Source organism: Gopherus flavomarginatus, chromosome 19, assembly GCF_025201925.1.
Source record: "Gopherus flavomarginatus isolate rGopFla2 chromosome 19, rGopFla2.mat.asm, whole genome shotgun sequence".
In the NCBI taxonomy this organism is placed as follows: domain Eukaryota; kingdom Metazoa; phylum Chordata; order Testudines; family Testudinidae; genus Gopherus; species Gopherus flavomarginatus.
Window position 1 is genome coordinate 17,633,461 of NC_066635.1, and position 16,272 is coordinate 17,649,732.

At 38.5% G+C, this 16,272-nt stretch overlaps 1 protein-coding gene across 8 annotated transcripts in view; it reads left to right on the forward strand.

Annotated features, from left to right (window-relative positions):
- Positions 1 to 16,272, forward strand: part of SYNRG (synergin gamma) — a 60,471-nt gene that overhangs the window by 22,985 nt on the left and 21,214 nt on the right. For 7 of the 8 annotated variants that reach the window (XM_050929371.1, XM_050929373.1, XM_050929374.1 and 4 more), the window contains 6 exons: positions 788 to 984; positions 2,060 to 2,308; positions 6,294 to 6,430; positions 9,133 to 9,251; positions 9,468 to 9,530; positions 14,235 to 15,185. In XM_050929371.1, the coding sequence (XP_050785328.1) occupies positions 788 to 984; positions 2,060 to 2,308; positions 6,294 to 6,430; positions 9,133 to 9,251; positions 9,468 to 9,530; positions 14,235 to 15,185 (1,716 nt within the window). Of the gene's footprint in view, positions 1 to 787; positions 985 to 2,059; positions 2,313 to 6,293; positions 6,431 to 9,132; positions 9,252 to 9,467; positions 9,531 to 14,234; positions 15,186 to 16,272 lie in introns of all 8 variants that reach the window. The other variant, XM_050929372.1, reaches the window with a different exon arrangement.

A 16,272-nucleotide genomic window follows, 5' to 3' on the forward strand; every position in this document is an offset into this window, starting at 1 on the left:
GTTGTATAGATTGTCGGTTTTACTGATTAAATGATTTCCACTTTAATAAAGGAGATGTCTGTTTTAGAATGTAAGCTGTTCATTCTGTCTAAGTATAGAGAATCTGCTGTGGCATAGGTAATTTTCTTTAGTACTGGAGGAATAGCCAGAAGTCTTGCTGAATATAGCACCCAGAATGTGGTGTGAAGTAGCACAGTTAGCTGGCAGAGTTGAGTCTCCTAAATTTCTGAAAAATAACCACTGTAAGCAACTTGTTTTATTGCTCTGTGTATTGAAACTGAAGGGAATAGGATGTTTTGGCCAGATGGTTTTTGATGTAGTTAGTTCGTTAGAAAATAAATCAGGTAAGACATTGATACTACTAATTATTTCAATTTAGGTGCAGCTTGTTTAATACAGCATGTTATGTTCTCCTTGCAAGGGACTGGAGGATGCTTTTGACAGGCCTCAAGTTAATTGGTAGAGTTGTGCTGGAGTATGCAGTATTTTTATTCGTTTTTCATTTTTCTCGGTAACTTACAAATCTTTCTCCCTATCTCTTTGGGCTTTGTTTGGGGAACTTCTTTTCTCCTTCACCTGCTTGTTTGAATTTGAATGTAGAGGTAGAATGAGAAGTTATATTTAGATGAAACTTCTAGTATTATGTGCCAACTTTAACATTGATGCCTAATCAAATTGATAACGTTCCATGTCAACAATATTACAATATAGTTAGAATAGAAAAATGATCTTAAAATCACTTTAAAATATTTATTTTCATCCGCCAACACTGTGTTTCCCTCAATAGATTTGTATAAGAAAATTTTAGAAACCACTATGACTCCTGCTGGAATAGATACTGCTAAACTGTATCCCATTCTGATGTCATCTGGACTTCCCAGGGAGACCCTTGGACAAATATGGGCCTTAACCAATCGTACCACACCTGGAAAACTTACCAAAGAAGAGCTTTATACTGTCCTGGCTATGATAGCAGTAACTCAGGTACAAGTGACTGAGACAGACTTTTGGGGGAATGGAAAAGGGTCTAACCTCCTCTTGATTAATTGTCACTGACTTTTGTAACGTCTCTGCAGTATGTTGTGTATGGACACATGTATCTGTATTATACCACGCATTAAATACACTGAATGAATCCTGGCAAAACTCCCATTCACTTCAGTGAATCCAGGATGTCACCCTTTGCATTTATAGCTATTATTTCTTCTTCAGGACTCATTTAAGTTTGTGTTGGCTTTGGTTTTTCTTTTATGCTGAATAACTATCTATTTAGGAACATGTGTCTGACGAAGTGGGTATTCACCCACAAAAGCTTATGCTCCAATACATCTGTTAGGCTATAAGGTGCCACAGGACTCTTGGTCCCTTTTTACAGATCCAGACTAACACAGCTACCCCTCTGATATTTAGGAAGTGATATGGGCCCCTCCACTAGATTATCTGAGCACCTGGGCAGTGGGTGAATTTGTTAATTTTTTGGACTGTGTAATCTAGGTTTTAACTTTTGTGTCAGATTATAGTGTAATGCCATGGCTGTTCCTAGTTTAATAGAAACTTGTCTGAAATCGCAAAAACCACCATTCAAGTTTTGCAAACTTCACTATGATCAGAAGTTGACAGAAAAGAAATCCAGGAGTAGACGAGATGGGACAGTGAAGATAGGCACTGATGTACATTGTTAGAGATGTGTGGGGGAAATTTACATAGCACCTACCCGTGTTCAGTGAGCTCCAGCCAGTGCTAAATTTTGAGCATTCAGATACAATTCTTGTGTGTGTTTTTTAGTAAGTGAATCAAGTAAGTCTATAGATCCGTATGAGATCTAGCAGTAAACTGTATCAGTTCCAGCATATTGTATATGTGTAGGTTCACCCTGATCATGTAAAATTCAGTTGCCTTTTTTGTGTGCAAAAGACAGAATTGAAGGAGGACTGACTCCATAAATTTTCATCGTTTCAATAAATTAAAAAATTAGTTGAGAAATAAGAGTACAGATGGAGGAAAGTCATTTGAAATGTGTAATGCATGTAGCTATCTCTTTATTTTTCTCCTTGTGCAGAGGGGAGTACCTGCAGTGAGTCCTGATGTTTTAAACCAATTTCCAACTGCTCCTGTCCCTACTTTAAGTGGATATCCAATTTCATTGCCTGCCACAGTGAATCAACAGCCTATGAGGCCCTCTGGACCACCAGTCTCCATGCCTCTTAATATTGGACAGGCAGTCATAGGAGTGAACATAACTCCACCAGTGGGTGGAGCTGCAGCACAGGTTTCTAGTGGTTTCATGCCATCTTACCCCATAAACCAGGTTAGTGCTGTTTCTATAGCATAATAAATCTGTATTATAATTGCAAGGGAAACTCTTGTTTGAAAGCTGCATGATGACAACTGGATTTTAAGTAAACGTTAAAAATGAAAGTGAAATCTAGAACATGCCCTTTTAAATATGGAAGACCATGCTGTCGCAAGCCTCTTTGATGTTTCAGTCTCTTCCAGGTAACATTAGAAGAGTTAGACAAATTTCTTCTCCCTTCCTAAGCTCTTGCATCCTGAGAAAGGCCTCTAGTTAGTTCCTTTTTTACAACATTTGAAGTGGAATTACATGTAAACTAAATAAGACCTTTGTTATCTGGTTAGTAAAACAGAAGTGAGACCACCACAGGGAGAACTGAAAACTGTGTAGCAGTAATAGAAAAGATGACCTGGCTAATACCCACATTTTCTGGAAGCATAAATTGATCTTGGCAATCAGTTTTGCTATTGAAAATTCAATTTGCCCATCATCCACAGCATATTCCTTTTGATGTTTTGCAGCGTATGCTGATTGATTTTTGCTTCCATAATGTTCTTCCTCTATTCAAAGATGACTTGGCTAAGATCGAGTATAATACATTAATGTCTGGGATAAAGTCCTTTAGTAACAGATGTCTTCCATGTCCAGTGAGATCCTAAATACACTTTTTGCTTTTGTGTTGTTGGAAGGGCAGTGTGGAGAACAGAATCTTTGCAATCAGTTCCCATTTAGTTATACAGCTAAAAGCAAGAATATTGCTTCTGATTCGAAGCCAGTATTAATGCAAATATACTACTACTAATATAATGCATTACATCTTCACTGCACTGTACAACATGAACCATACCCAAGTTGTTTGGTACAATCCAAAATGCTTAATTCTAAGTGTCTCAGTTTCTTGCAACTACAGAGAAAATTGACACCACTCGAGCAAACCAGTAGGTGTTGTACCTTAAAGGTGATAGTGCTTTTAAAAAAAAAACTGCAAACCAACTAATTGAAATCCATGTTTTAACTGAACTAATGTTTTCTAGACCTTTAATAATTTTTGTTGCTCTTCTCTGGACTTTCTCCACGTTGTCCACATCTTTCCTGAAATGTAGCGCCCAGAACTGGACACGCTACTCCAGTTGAGGCCTAATCAGATTGGAGTAGAGCGGAAGAATTACTTCTCGTGTCTTGCTTACAGCACTGCTGCTAATACATCTCATTGTGCAGGAGGTCAGACTAGATGATCATAATGGTCCCTTCTGACCTCAAAGTCTATGAGTCTATGAGAATCATAGAATATCAGAGTTGGCAGGGACCTCAGGAGGTCATCTAGTCCAACCCCCTGCTCAAAAGCAGGACCAATTCCCAACTAAATCATCCCAGCCAGGGCTTTTTCAAGCCTGACCTTAAAAAACCTATAAGGAAGGAGATTCCACCACCTCCCTAGGTAACCCATTCCAGTGCTTCACCACCCTCTTAGTGAAAGTTTTTTCTAATATCCAACCTAAACCTCCCCCACTGCAACTTGAGACCATTACTCCTTGTTCTGTCATCTGGTACCACCGAGAACAGTCTAAGTTAGGGATAGGCAACCTATGGCACGGGTGCCGAAGGCAGCACGCGAGCTGATTTTCAGTGGCACCCACACTGCCTGGGTCCTGGCCACCAGTCCGGGGGGCTCTGCATTTTAATTTAATTTTAAATGAAGCTTCTTAAACATTCTGAAACCTTATTTACTTTACATACAATAGTTTAGTTATATATTATAGGCTTATAGAAAGAGGCCTTCTGAAAAGGTTTTAAATGTATTATTGACACGCAAAACCTTAAATTAAAGTGAATAAACGAAGACTCAGCAAACCACTTCTGAAAGGTTGCTCACCCCTGGTCCAGATCCATCCTCTTTGGAACCCCCTTTCAGGTAGTTGAAAGCAGCTATCAAATCCCTCCCCTTCCTTATTCTCTTCTGCAGACTAAACAATCCCAGTTCCCTAAGGCTCTCATCATAAATCATGTGCTCCAGCCCCCTAATCATTTTTGTTGCCCTCCGCTGAACTCTTTCCAGTTTTTTCACATCCTTCTTGTAGTGTGGGGCCCAGAACTGGACACAGTACTCCAGATGAGGCCTCACCAGTGTCGAATAGAGGGGAATGATCACATCCCTCGATCTGAGGGCAATGCCCCTAGTAATGCAGGCCAAAATGCCGTTAGCTTTCTTGGCAACAGGGAACACTGTTGACTCATATCCAGCTTCTTGTCCAATGTAACCCCTAGGTCCTTTTCTGCAGAAAATGAATGAAAAATCATCCCTGAATGATGTTTTCTTTTTTTGTGCAGTAGTGTTACCACTGCTGTCTCATTTAGCTTGTGATCCACTATGACTCCCCAGATCCATTTCTGCAGTACCCCTTCCTAGTGGATCAGTCTTCCTTATGCTGTAGCATGTAAGCCACATTGCTGTTTCTCTATTGTTGCATTCTCACTTTTGCTGCTGTTTTGCTAGTGTGAGATCTGGGTCTAACTGAACCTGTGCTGATAAACTGGTCGTTTATACCAACAGCCATCTTGTCTCGTATTAGTTCTTTTAACGTTCCATCTTTGCAATGTTCAGCAAGACTGTGGACTGCAGTAATAAGTCTCAACTGTTTTCCCCTTGTTTCTGGCACTTCCTGTTAAGTTTGCCCCTTTCATGTGTAATATTGTCTGGCTTTGAAATGGACATCAAATGCTCATGTTTCACTTTGGAGTATTCTTTCTTTTCCTCCTCAGTGAGAAGGAGGAGGGCACATAGGATATCAGCAACAGCAAGAAACATGGCATTTACCTGGTATTCTTGTGCTTTCTCTGTTAAACCAGAATTGCTCAAATTTATGGCTCCCGCAAGGCCGGCTGCCTGAGTCTCAAAAATCAAACATCTCTAATAGAGCCATTTGAGCTATGGGGCTCTACTGCTGAGGTGAGATAGGGCTCTGCCTCCTTGCTGCTGATTTCACAGGTGGTCTCCCTGATATTCCAGTTTCCTCACTCGCTGACTGCTCTGACAGTCTGGAGGTGTCTTTTCTTTCCTTTGCTCCTTCTTTAGAGAGAGGGATTCACTCACTTTTGACATCATGTAGTGTAAGGACATAAACACAAAGAGGCATGACGAGCAGCCGCTGGAAAATTCTCTAATCAGGAAGTTCCGACATTGTTAAGCTCTCTCCTGCAACACATCCTGGTCCTCTGTTAATTGTGGAAAGAAAACTCTATAACCACTCCATATAAAGTGGACTCTGAAACACAATTATACGCTTATGGAGTATCCAGGGTCCTGATATTTATTTCTGTGGCTAAATTCAGAGGCCTTGTGTATTTCTAGACCATTTAATTTAAAAGTAAATTTAACTAGTACTAGTAATTTGTCAAAGGGCTTTACGTAGTCATGTATCTACCTCTTGGTTCTTCAGTGGTCTCCGTGAAATGAATTGCTTCTCTCAGTCCATTCTTTCGAGGGCAGGTGCCCACCCCATCATAAAATAACCCTTGGCACCATTGCTGCCCATTTCAGTGCCTTTGCTGAAGGCTCAATGTCTTTGCAGAGTAAACAATCATCTAGCATTTAGCTGCGGATCTTCCAAAGCAGGGTTCAGTCGTGTTTGTCGGACAGCATAAGGAAGCTTTTACTGCAGATGCTGGTGCTGTGCTTGTTTTATGAATGAATAAAATATATTTATTAGAGTTAAGCTTATCTTGTGCCTTTATTCCACATAAATTCACTATTTATCATAATTATGGAAATTGACAAGATCTTTTGTTTCATGTAGTCCATTCCCCTCAGTTGTTTCTTTCAGTAACATTTTGTAGGGCTTTGTCTGCTCCCTTTAACTATTGATTTGTATATTAAGGCTTTGCAGTGACGTATATAGGAAATTTACTGAGTAGGCAAAAACTATTCCATATATACTTAAAATGTCAAGGTAATGTGTTTTCTCATCTTAAATGGGGGGTCTCATGATTTTATGGAATCCAGGTAGTTAAACCAGAAGATGATGACTTCCAGGATTTTCAGGATGCTTCGAAGTCTGGCTCACTCGACGAATCTTTCTCTGATTTCCAAGGGGAGGGACCTGGATCCTCCAAAGCAACCAGTTCTCAGCACCGGAGCAGGTGGAGTAGATCTCTGAATTTCTTAAATATCCCTTTTAAAGCAATTAAATGTTTTCTTCTCTGTCTAACTTTCTAACCCATAATTTCATACCATCACCTGATCTTGACTCTGGCAGTTTCTTTCAGCCGCTTCAGAAATCTTAATGGCAGTGTATCCAAACTGACATTTAATGTACTATAGATTGCTGACCATTCTTTAGAATTCCATTCATCGTGCTGAGATAAATTGTATATAAAGGTACGAGAATAGGTTTTCAAGTGTTTATTCTGTTGCTGACAATCGTAAGTTCTTTCATGCCATACATTTAGGCTCAAACCTTTACATATAGCAATCCACTCATTCCTGTGCTCTCAGAAGAATGAATTGGGACAGATAAGCTATGCACTTAGCAGTAGCTGCCCTTGTTAAAGGTCTGATCTGGCACTCACTAAAGTACATAGAAAGCTTCCCATTGACTTCATTTGCCTTTGATCAGGCCATAAACCCCCAAAATGCATGCAGAGAGGATCATACGCCAAACTGTCTTCTTTTTAAATGGCCATGGCTCTCCAGTGGATGTGGAGTTTTTTTGTTTGTTTGTTTTTTGTTTTGTGTTTTTTTAGCTCCTCTCATCCTTTCCATTTTGGCAAATTTTTATTTAGTACCTGACTTTGAGTTGTGGTGATTGCCTGGAAATCCCATTTAAAGTCTGTTTCATTCAAATTTTAGAGGTCTACTGGCATTCTGGTTGCTCAATGCCTCTCCTATTCTGCTGGCCCTTATTTAATTGAGAGAGTAGCATCACCTCATTATGGTCACGGGTTGGGCAGTGTGGAGTAGAGAAGTAATCATCCAAATCTTCCTGCTTTTGAGTCTGAATTCTTTCACACAATTCTGACTTTCAATGTCCTGTGATCAAGAAGCCCCAAAATTTTATTTTCTCATAATGTACAGGGAAAAATAATATGCTTCTCCCACCTGCCTAAGTTTAATTAATTTTTAGGAACAAAACATTTTGTCTGTATGTATTGAACTGGTTGTTCTTATATGTAGATTGGACAAATACTTTCAAGGTGATTACTGGTTGCTTCCTTGACAATGACATCAGAGGAAGATACTAGAATTAATTGTTCAGCTGCAGCATGCGTAAAATTACAGTCTGAGTCATAGCTTTTCATGAAAAGGATTTCATTTTGCTAGTTTAAATCAGTAACACTACATTAATCTGAAGATGCCCCATATTTCATTTAGTCCTTATTTTGTTTTAGGCATAGTTCTTCAGTTAATAAAGTTATTCTGTTAGGAAGTCTTAGCAAAAGCATTTCCAGATCCGTAAGCACAATTTTGTTTAAAGTTTTGTAATTGGAGTTGGAGGGTCATGAGAAATCAGTGTTTTCCACTACAGTAGTTCTCTTTATTCAGTTGTAAAAGCATTCAGTTTTGTACAGAATATTACAATGAACTATAGTCTAATTGCTTATGGAGTTTTTTTTGGTTTTTTTTAAATGTGTAGTGTACACCAGATTAACTGTTATATTTGTCAAGATTGGATATCGAACGGTCTGTTTCGTAGTGAAGTGAAATTAAATTATATTGCCATAAACTACATATTTTGACATTGCTCTGTGTCTTATTCTGCAAGCCCCACCGGCCACCATTAGAATACACATGCAAGTGCTGTGTTTGTGTGTAGCTTGCAGGCCACTGATAAGGAGATTTAAATGGCTGTGGAAAGATTCTTGCTGTAGGCCAAAGAATGCCATAGAAATTCATTCACATTTTCAGTGTGTATGGTGTTAAATGACACAAACTAGAGGTAAAATGTAGTCATTCTTATGTAAAGGATGTTGTTCTGCAGAGCTGCCAAGGTCTGATAAGGGAGGGGAAGCGAAGCTCTTACAGTATGTGTTTAAATCTTTCAAGAATTGCTAACACAGTATTAGGTTATTATGGCAGTTTATGATGATCATGTGCAAAAAGGTCTGTTCATTTAATTATGGCATAATCCTGACATTGCTGAACATATGGCTACCTGAACTTGGTGACTTTCGCTGAGTTGAAATTCAAACGTTATTCTTTGCTCCTATTGGAATAATGGATCTGTTCTCTTCTTATTTTTGCAATATGCAATGAAATGTAATCAAAAGCAGAAGAAATGGAAGCACAGAGTTAGCAAAGTCTTAGGCAGCCTGTGATTCTTACCAATTTCTGGTCCCATCAAGAAGGCATGCCCTTAACCGTCTTGGACAATGTGATTAATGAAATCACAGTGTTTTTCACATATATGTGTTTTCTCTTCTGGGTTAAAAACTGCAGTGGTGCGTATCTAGAACAGTTCTGTCACAAGAAAGAATCAAAAAGTTAATGCACTTAAGGCATCTCTGTTCTCCGTGGGTGGAGAATTTACTATTTTGGTCCAGAGTAGTGCTGATAGAATTTCAATGAGATAGTGACTAGCATAAGATGAATGAGGTTGGCGTGAGAATATTGCTGCTGCAGATCTTTATGAACGTAGTGTATATTATAAAACTTTTAAAAGTGCAGAAGTAAAATAAGCCCTTTATCATGTTTGATAGAGCACATTTGTGTTAATACACACAATTTAGACAGATGCTAATAAGTTGCTCTTTCATTTCCTAATATCCTGCTTGCTTTAAATAATAGAAGAAATTAGATTGCTCAGGAGCTTTTTTCTTTCTTTTTTGTGTGTTTGTTTGTTCAGTGTTCCTCCTTTGCTGATTCCACTCCCTGGCACTAAAACACCTTCCTCAACGGATAAATATGCTGTGTTTAAAGGAATTGCAGTTGAAAAGCCTTCTGAAAGTGCAGCTATGTTTGGAGGTAAACAAAAACTGTTTAATTGTTAACACTACACGTAATGTAGTTTAATTTTTCATATTTCAGTAGTGCCTGTGACACTGGTAAAATATTAATATAAAATGTTGAGTGCAAGATGACAGCAACTGTACCAATCTAATCTGTGCCATAACTGATTGTAGCCTAATTTCATAATATCTTAATGGAAATGATCTTTTTATTTTATTTCATGCATGATAGATTATGGAGACAAGTACAGTGCTTTCCGAGAGTTAGAACAACCATCAGAGAGTAAATACTTAGGTAAGCATTTGATCTTACAAAAAAAAAAATTGGGGGGCGGGGTTAGGCTCTTTCAATGCGTTGCATGTTTTTTAGGGTCCTGCATGAACTTCAGAATTCCCACTGCTAGAATTTTAGGATAAAAACCCTAAGCTCCTCAAATGAGCCAAAAGTATATTGAGAAGATCATAAAATTTACACTGACACATAGTGCACAATGTCATGTGTTTTTATGGAAAGATTGGTCCCTGCTTTGGAGGTCTATGTGGGTGCAATTTTGGAATCACGTGTTGGTAGGTTTTTGTCATCTCTCCCGTAGACTTGCTTTAAAAGTGGGGAGCTGTACATTCTGATAAAGGTGTGCAATGCAGCATTTCAGGGTTTCTGTAGAAGTTTTCCGTTCTTATGGTACAGTTCAAGCCATGTATTGCTTTTAGTATACAGTACCACAATAATAAAGAGCTCCTCATTTAGCTTAGAGCAGTGATACTCAGACTGATGCTTGCAAGCTGCAAGTGGCTCTTTAATGTGTTTCCTGCAGCTCTTTGCCACGGGTGATATTAAAAAAAAAAACCACTGTGTGATTTAATTAACAACCAATCAGGATGCTTTTACAATGTAATTAACCTATTGTAGTTGCTAAAAGAATAATACTTGGTCAGTTATTTTGCTGTAAGAATAATATATAATGTATGTATGTATATATACCCTAAATATGTCCCCTGCCATACTGTTTAAATATGAATATATAATACTGTGGTAAATGAAACAATGAATTCACATACTGTGGCTCTTTTGGGTAATGTTAATCACCAGTTCGGCTCCTGAACCACTGAGGTCTGAGTATCACTGGCCTAGAGTTTGCCCTAAGTCAATTTTATTTGTGGGAATATCTGAAAATAAGTCTTAGTTATCCTCTGAAATACTATTACTATGTAATTGCAGTAAGTGAAAACTACCTAAGCTCTTTCCTGAACAGGCCATCTGTGTGTAACATGTATATTTACATAACAGTACTGTCATCTTTTAATCTGATGGGAAAGAGGAACCCTCTGCAACTCTATTGGCTTCATATATCATCAGTAATCAGAGCATAGGATAATGTATTGCTAATTTAACAGAGGTGGAAATTCTGCTGTATCGCCACCCTGCCAGTATGTGTCACTGTACTTGGAAGCAGAAATTATTGAGACTCTGTTCACTACACACAGACAATTGTGCCAAAATCTCCTTAGTTTTACCAAGTTACACAGTAAGGGCCTGAGCATCTGGAACTCCTGTCATGATCTGTGGAGTTAGTGTGTGCTCAGTAGCTTTCCAGTATCAGGCATTTAAATTATTGTTATAAGTATTTCATATGACTTGCAGTTGTCTATTGCTTGCAAGGAAAGAGAAAAGTTACTGCTAGATTTGTAAATTGACCAGCTTTCACCATTGTTAACCCTTTCACCAGCTTACATTTCTAATGGAAAAGTTTACAGTTCATCAGTAAGTTTAGTTTGCTGTGATGTTTTAATATTGGTTAATGAATGTCAATTTCACAAATTCTTTGTATTGCTTTTAAAGCAGCATTTAAAACATATTGTTGAAGCAGGTGAATTGAGGAAAAATTTTTTAGCTGGCATCATACTTCAAGTGATGATAATGTCCACCTATTGTAATTGTAGCTAATGTTCTCTCAAATCTTTCCATTGCTTAAATTAGTTTAAAATGATCATATTTGTGAAAGTGACTTGAATCTTAATGGTGTATTTGTAAAATATGAATTGAACGAAATCTGGGTATGTGCAGTACTAGACATTTGTTGTTTTTTTTAAGTAGTTGAGGCATATTTTATAACAAGTAACATCTCTGCAAATATATCATGCTGGTGAATGGGTTTAACATCATAAATTTAACAAAGAAAACCAATTATACTTCAGTTTCCACATATTTGTGAGGTGACAGATATGTACTGTAGAATAAATTCTGTCTTTATGTTTAAGCTGCATTTTATATGCTGTAAAGTGTTTGGGTATAAACTTACCTTTCATACGCAAACATTGTACGAAAAAGAAATTTTTGAATTCCTCTCTGTAGGGAAAATGTGCATTTTGGGGTTTAAACTGTAGTCACTTAAACTGTATTATTTTCAAGGCCCTTCGTTTTCAGTTATTATTTTGTTTCAAATTTCCTGAAGTTTATCAGTGTTAATTACAAAGGGTGAAAATCAGTGGGTGGTGGTGGTGGGAATTGTGGGGTAAATATCAGGATTAACAATGGGGAATAAGAGGACAGGAAAAAAAGCAACGAATACAGAAATGTAAGGGCATTGAAAGTAAAAGCAGTTTAATACTGTGGTTCATTTCATGATTTGTACATTAACAGTGCATACACATATGCATGGAGATAGGCATGTAGTTATGTTCCACTATATTGTCTTATTTTAACAAACAGCCTCACATTTACACTTAGTTTAGTTCATTATTAAAATAAACATCTCCAATTAATGTAATGTATTGGATTTTCTTAATGTAATCAAAATTTTTGTGTACTGGAGTGGTTTAACATTTGGGTGAAAATCAATAAATACGGAATTTTTCAGTAGAAATTGGTAAAAACTGAAAACATATTTTATATTTAATATGTGATCTGAAAACTAAAGGTTTTTACTTTTTATGAATAATTCTCTCAATGTAGAAGGATAATATGTGAGTTATTAATCTATAGGCACCCTGAAACAACTATTCTCTTTTTGGGTCCAATTTGAGATGCTGATCACCTTCAAATTTACTAGGCAGTCAGGTCGCTCGGCACTTCGCAAGTTCAGGTCCTTCAGTGATTATTTGTGTTTAATCCCCAAACCAGTCTTGCATTAAGGAATAAAGAAATTGATTGCATTAGGAAAGAGGAGCTGCATTGTGTTTCTGACTCTGTCAAACCTGGGAGCAGCTACAAATAGCCACAGTAACAAAAGAAAAGGAACAACATCATATTTTGATTCCAAATCCAACTTTTTTCTTACATCTTTTTGCAAAGCTTATGTACTTCTGCTGACTTTTTCAGAAGAAATGCTTCAGTGCTCCCTACCTAACTCCAAAAAATGGTGTCAACTGTTCTAGTCATGGGCTATCACACAATAAGTGGTGTGAGTGGGTGTGATGGAAGGGGGATATTTCAGCAATAGAACAGATTTGTTCTTGGCTCCGAAGGTGCAGGGCCATGTAGAAGTTTTTGGAGACTTGGGAAAAAATCTGAAACTGAGCTCCCCCACTCCAAAAGTGAGGACCTAAGTGGTAGGGAGGGTAGAGCTAGCCTGCCCTACACTCACCCCGCAGTGGTGGCTACTGTCCTGCGGGGGCTGGGCCTTCTTCCTGCTCCATAGTGTGTTACCTGGTGCATGGGGTCACAGCATCATTCAGGTTTGGTCTGGCCTCCTCTCCACTGATGGAGTGGCATCCAGGCCAAATTTGAGTGAGTGGCATCTCTGTATAGGTCACAACACCATTCACTCAGATTCCACAGGTTTGGGGGGGCCTCTCAAACAGGGGGCCTGTGACAAATTACCCTTCCATCTCCTCTGGTGGCCCTGCTAAGGTGTTCTGATAATCAGTAAGAAAGACAACATAAACATTGTAAGAAATGCCTTGACAGTGTCCTTTTAAAATCCAAATAAATTCTTGATTGATGCTTTTACTACAAGTTATATGCCAGCCAACGCTGTATGTTTTAGTCTGATGGCGGGTCAAGTTCAGTATTTACTTTAAGTTTTAGTTATCCGTCTAAACAGAAGCTGGAATGTCATGAAAGTGACTAGATTAAGTTTTGTAAAGTTCTGAATGCTTGACTCTCATTGCACTTGATAGAAACAGAAAAGGATACACTTTTAAAAGGAGCGTTTAAAATGAAGGAAGGTGATTAGTTAAGATGATGGCTCTGCCACCTTTGTTGGACTGGCCCTTTGGTGCTTTTTTACTTCCCGTTAATTGTATTTTCCGTCACCTACACTCTGGTAAAATCCTGTTATACTTTGGGCCTTCTTTTGCCATATAATGAATTAAAAAAAAAGTCACTGTCTGCTATCTGAAGCCAGTTGCTTCTGGCAATCAGTCTGTTTCCTCAATACTCCCCTTTCAGTCTGTCAGTGCTGCTTTCATTTTGGCTTCCTGCTGCCATTCTGTGAGGAAACCATGTGCCACTGCTCTGACTTTGAAATTGCCAGTGGGGAGTTGGGGGAGGGAGGTGGAGAGAAGGTCAGAGAAGATTTTGGCAATAGTTGTGCCATATTCCTGGCATCAGTAACAGGGCAAATACAACCGTTGGCACAAGTGAAATTCCAAATTTCATTCTTGGCAGTGACAAGTATGAGGTACATGGGAAGGGGAAAGGATCTGTCCAGTATTCAAACAACTTCAGTACTGAACACCACCTAAGTTTGTCACTCAGAAGCATGTGTTGATATTGAACTCTTTCTAAGCTGAGTTTGATATGGTTTAAGGCTACTTTAAGGATTTATATGTTTTTGGAATAATAATTGGCATAATTGGAGACATCTCCAAAATTGCGTAGAAGCCTAGTTTTGTATTTTAACATACACCCATAGCTGCCAAATTGAATAGGTTTTCATACAAATATTTTGATATTGCATGAAATAATTTGTTTGATGCATGGTGTGAGTATGATATACATGTTCTCATTTCAAGATCCTACTTATTGTTCTGCTTTTTTTCCCCCTCTCCCCTTCAGGAGATAGCTTTGCAGAATTCAAATCTGCAGGAACCGATGATGATTTCACAGATTTTAAAACCGCTGACAGCATCTCGCCACTAGACCCACCTACAAAAGAGAGAACTTTCCCTGCATCCTTCCCCTCTCTACCTGCACAGCTAAAACAACAAACACAAGCAAAAACCTCTCTGAATCTGGCAGACCTAGATCTCTTTTCCTCCACTGGAGAGAACAAACAACTTTCATTTCCAGCTGCATTTAGTTCATCAAAATCAACCTCTTTCCCTGCACCACCACCTTCAACATCTGCTGCTGCTCCTCCACCAGCACCCAGTAAAAGCTCGAGCTTGGCTGACGACTTTGGAGAATTCAACCTTTTTGGGGGATTGTCTAATTGTGTATCAGTTGGGGGACAAGATGACTTTGCAGATTTTATGGCTTTCAATAATAGCAGTGGCTTTTCTGAACAAAAAATGGATGACAAATACAAAGCTGTTAAACAAGAGGCCAGTCCTATTCCTCCAGCTGGCTCCTCTCTCAGTGCAATGAAAAGTGGGCAGAATTCTGCTGCTGCTGCTCCCACCAAATATGATATCTTTAAACAGCTTTCTCTGGAGGGCTCTGGAACAGGTGTGGAGGAACTGAAAGACAGCACCCCTTCAGTGAAAAGTGATGACGACTTTTCCGACTTCCACTCTAACAAGTTTTCTTCTATGTGTAGTAACATGGATAAATCCCTGGTAGACAAAGTGGCAGCTTTCAAGCATGCCAAGGAAGACTCTGCTTCTGTCAAGTCTCTGGATCTCCCCTCCATCGGGGGCAGCAGTGTCGGCAAGGAGGATTCTGAAGATGCGCTCTCTGTTCAGTTTGACATGAAACTGGCCGATGTGGGAGGAGATCTTAAGCATGTCATGTCTGATAGCTCTTTGGATTTGCCAACAGTTAGTGGCCAGCATCCACCAGCAGCAGGTGAGGAATTGGTTAGATTGCTCTGGTAATGTAGCTGATGGAGATTTCGATAATGTTACTCTATGTGCTAAATTACAGTGTTATGCACTAGTCTTTCAGTTGTGAAAGGCTTCTAAACCTGTCTACCTGCTAGCTACCAGTCCCTTAGCAGGGCAGTGTGTCATTTGTTGTTCTAGATAGCTATAAATAGATTGGGCAGTTTAAAATTAATACTAACTTATTTTTGAGATTTGATCACATTATATGACTAATGCCCATTAGCAGGGATTCAAATGGAAGGTCTTCTAACACAAACAATGTCATTCCATTTGTATGAGCTAGTTCAGTAGTATTGAAAGCCTCACTTTAGCATTTTGGTTTCATCTAAGCACCTGGCTGGAGGACTTGACCCACTCTGTGCTTCTGAAAAAAGGTGGAACACTAATTTGTGCTGTTAATTAAAACCTTTCTAACCAGTGACACTAGTATATATTGCCTTTAAAGCAGGGATGCATTTACTTAGCCAGAGCTCCGCAGTACTGGAAATGAAGGTATTAAATAGTTTTACTGTAACTGGAATACAATTAGTTTTTAGAGTTAATACCATTGCTGGAAGTAATCATGCAAAGAGCCTGTGCATGCTAGCATGGTAATCACTTTTGGAGCTAAATTTAAAACCAAGCGATTCTTACTTTATCCTTGTTAGGTTATCCCCTTTTTAATTTCTCTTAATGAAAGCACTCCTAAGAGAGGATGAACTAAGTATTTCCAGTCCTATTGCATATCATAAAACAGATTTCCCAAGTGTCCTGTTTTTCCTTTTTATATGTACATAGAGAAATAAGATGTAGTTAAATGTTTTGTGGCCTTTAATAATATGGGAAATTACTGTATTCTAGTGACAAGTATTATGCAGTCCAAGGCTTTTTTGAATGGAGGGGCACACAAACTGTAAAAGTAAAAGCTATTGCTGCAAGAATTGGTTATTTCCATATGAAATGTTTCTTCCATTTTTGCAGATCTGATAGGAAAAATATACAGTACTGTAATTTTGCATTATATGATATTTTTAAGTAAGGGAGAGAAAATGATGTTGGCAACTTAGGCA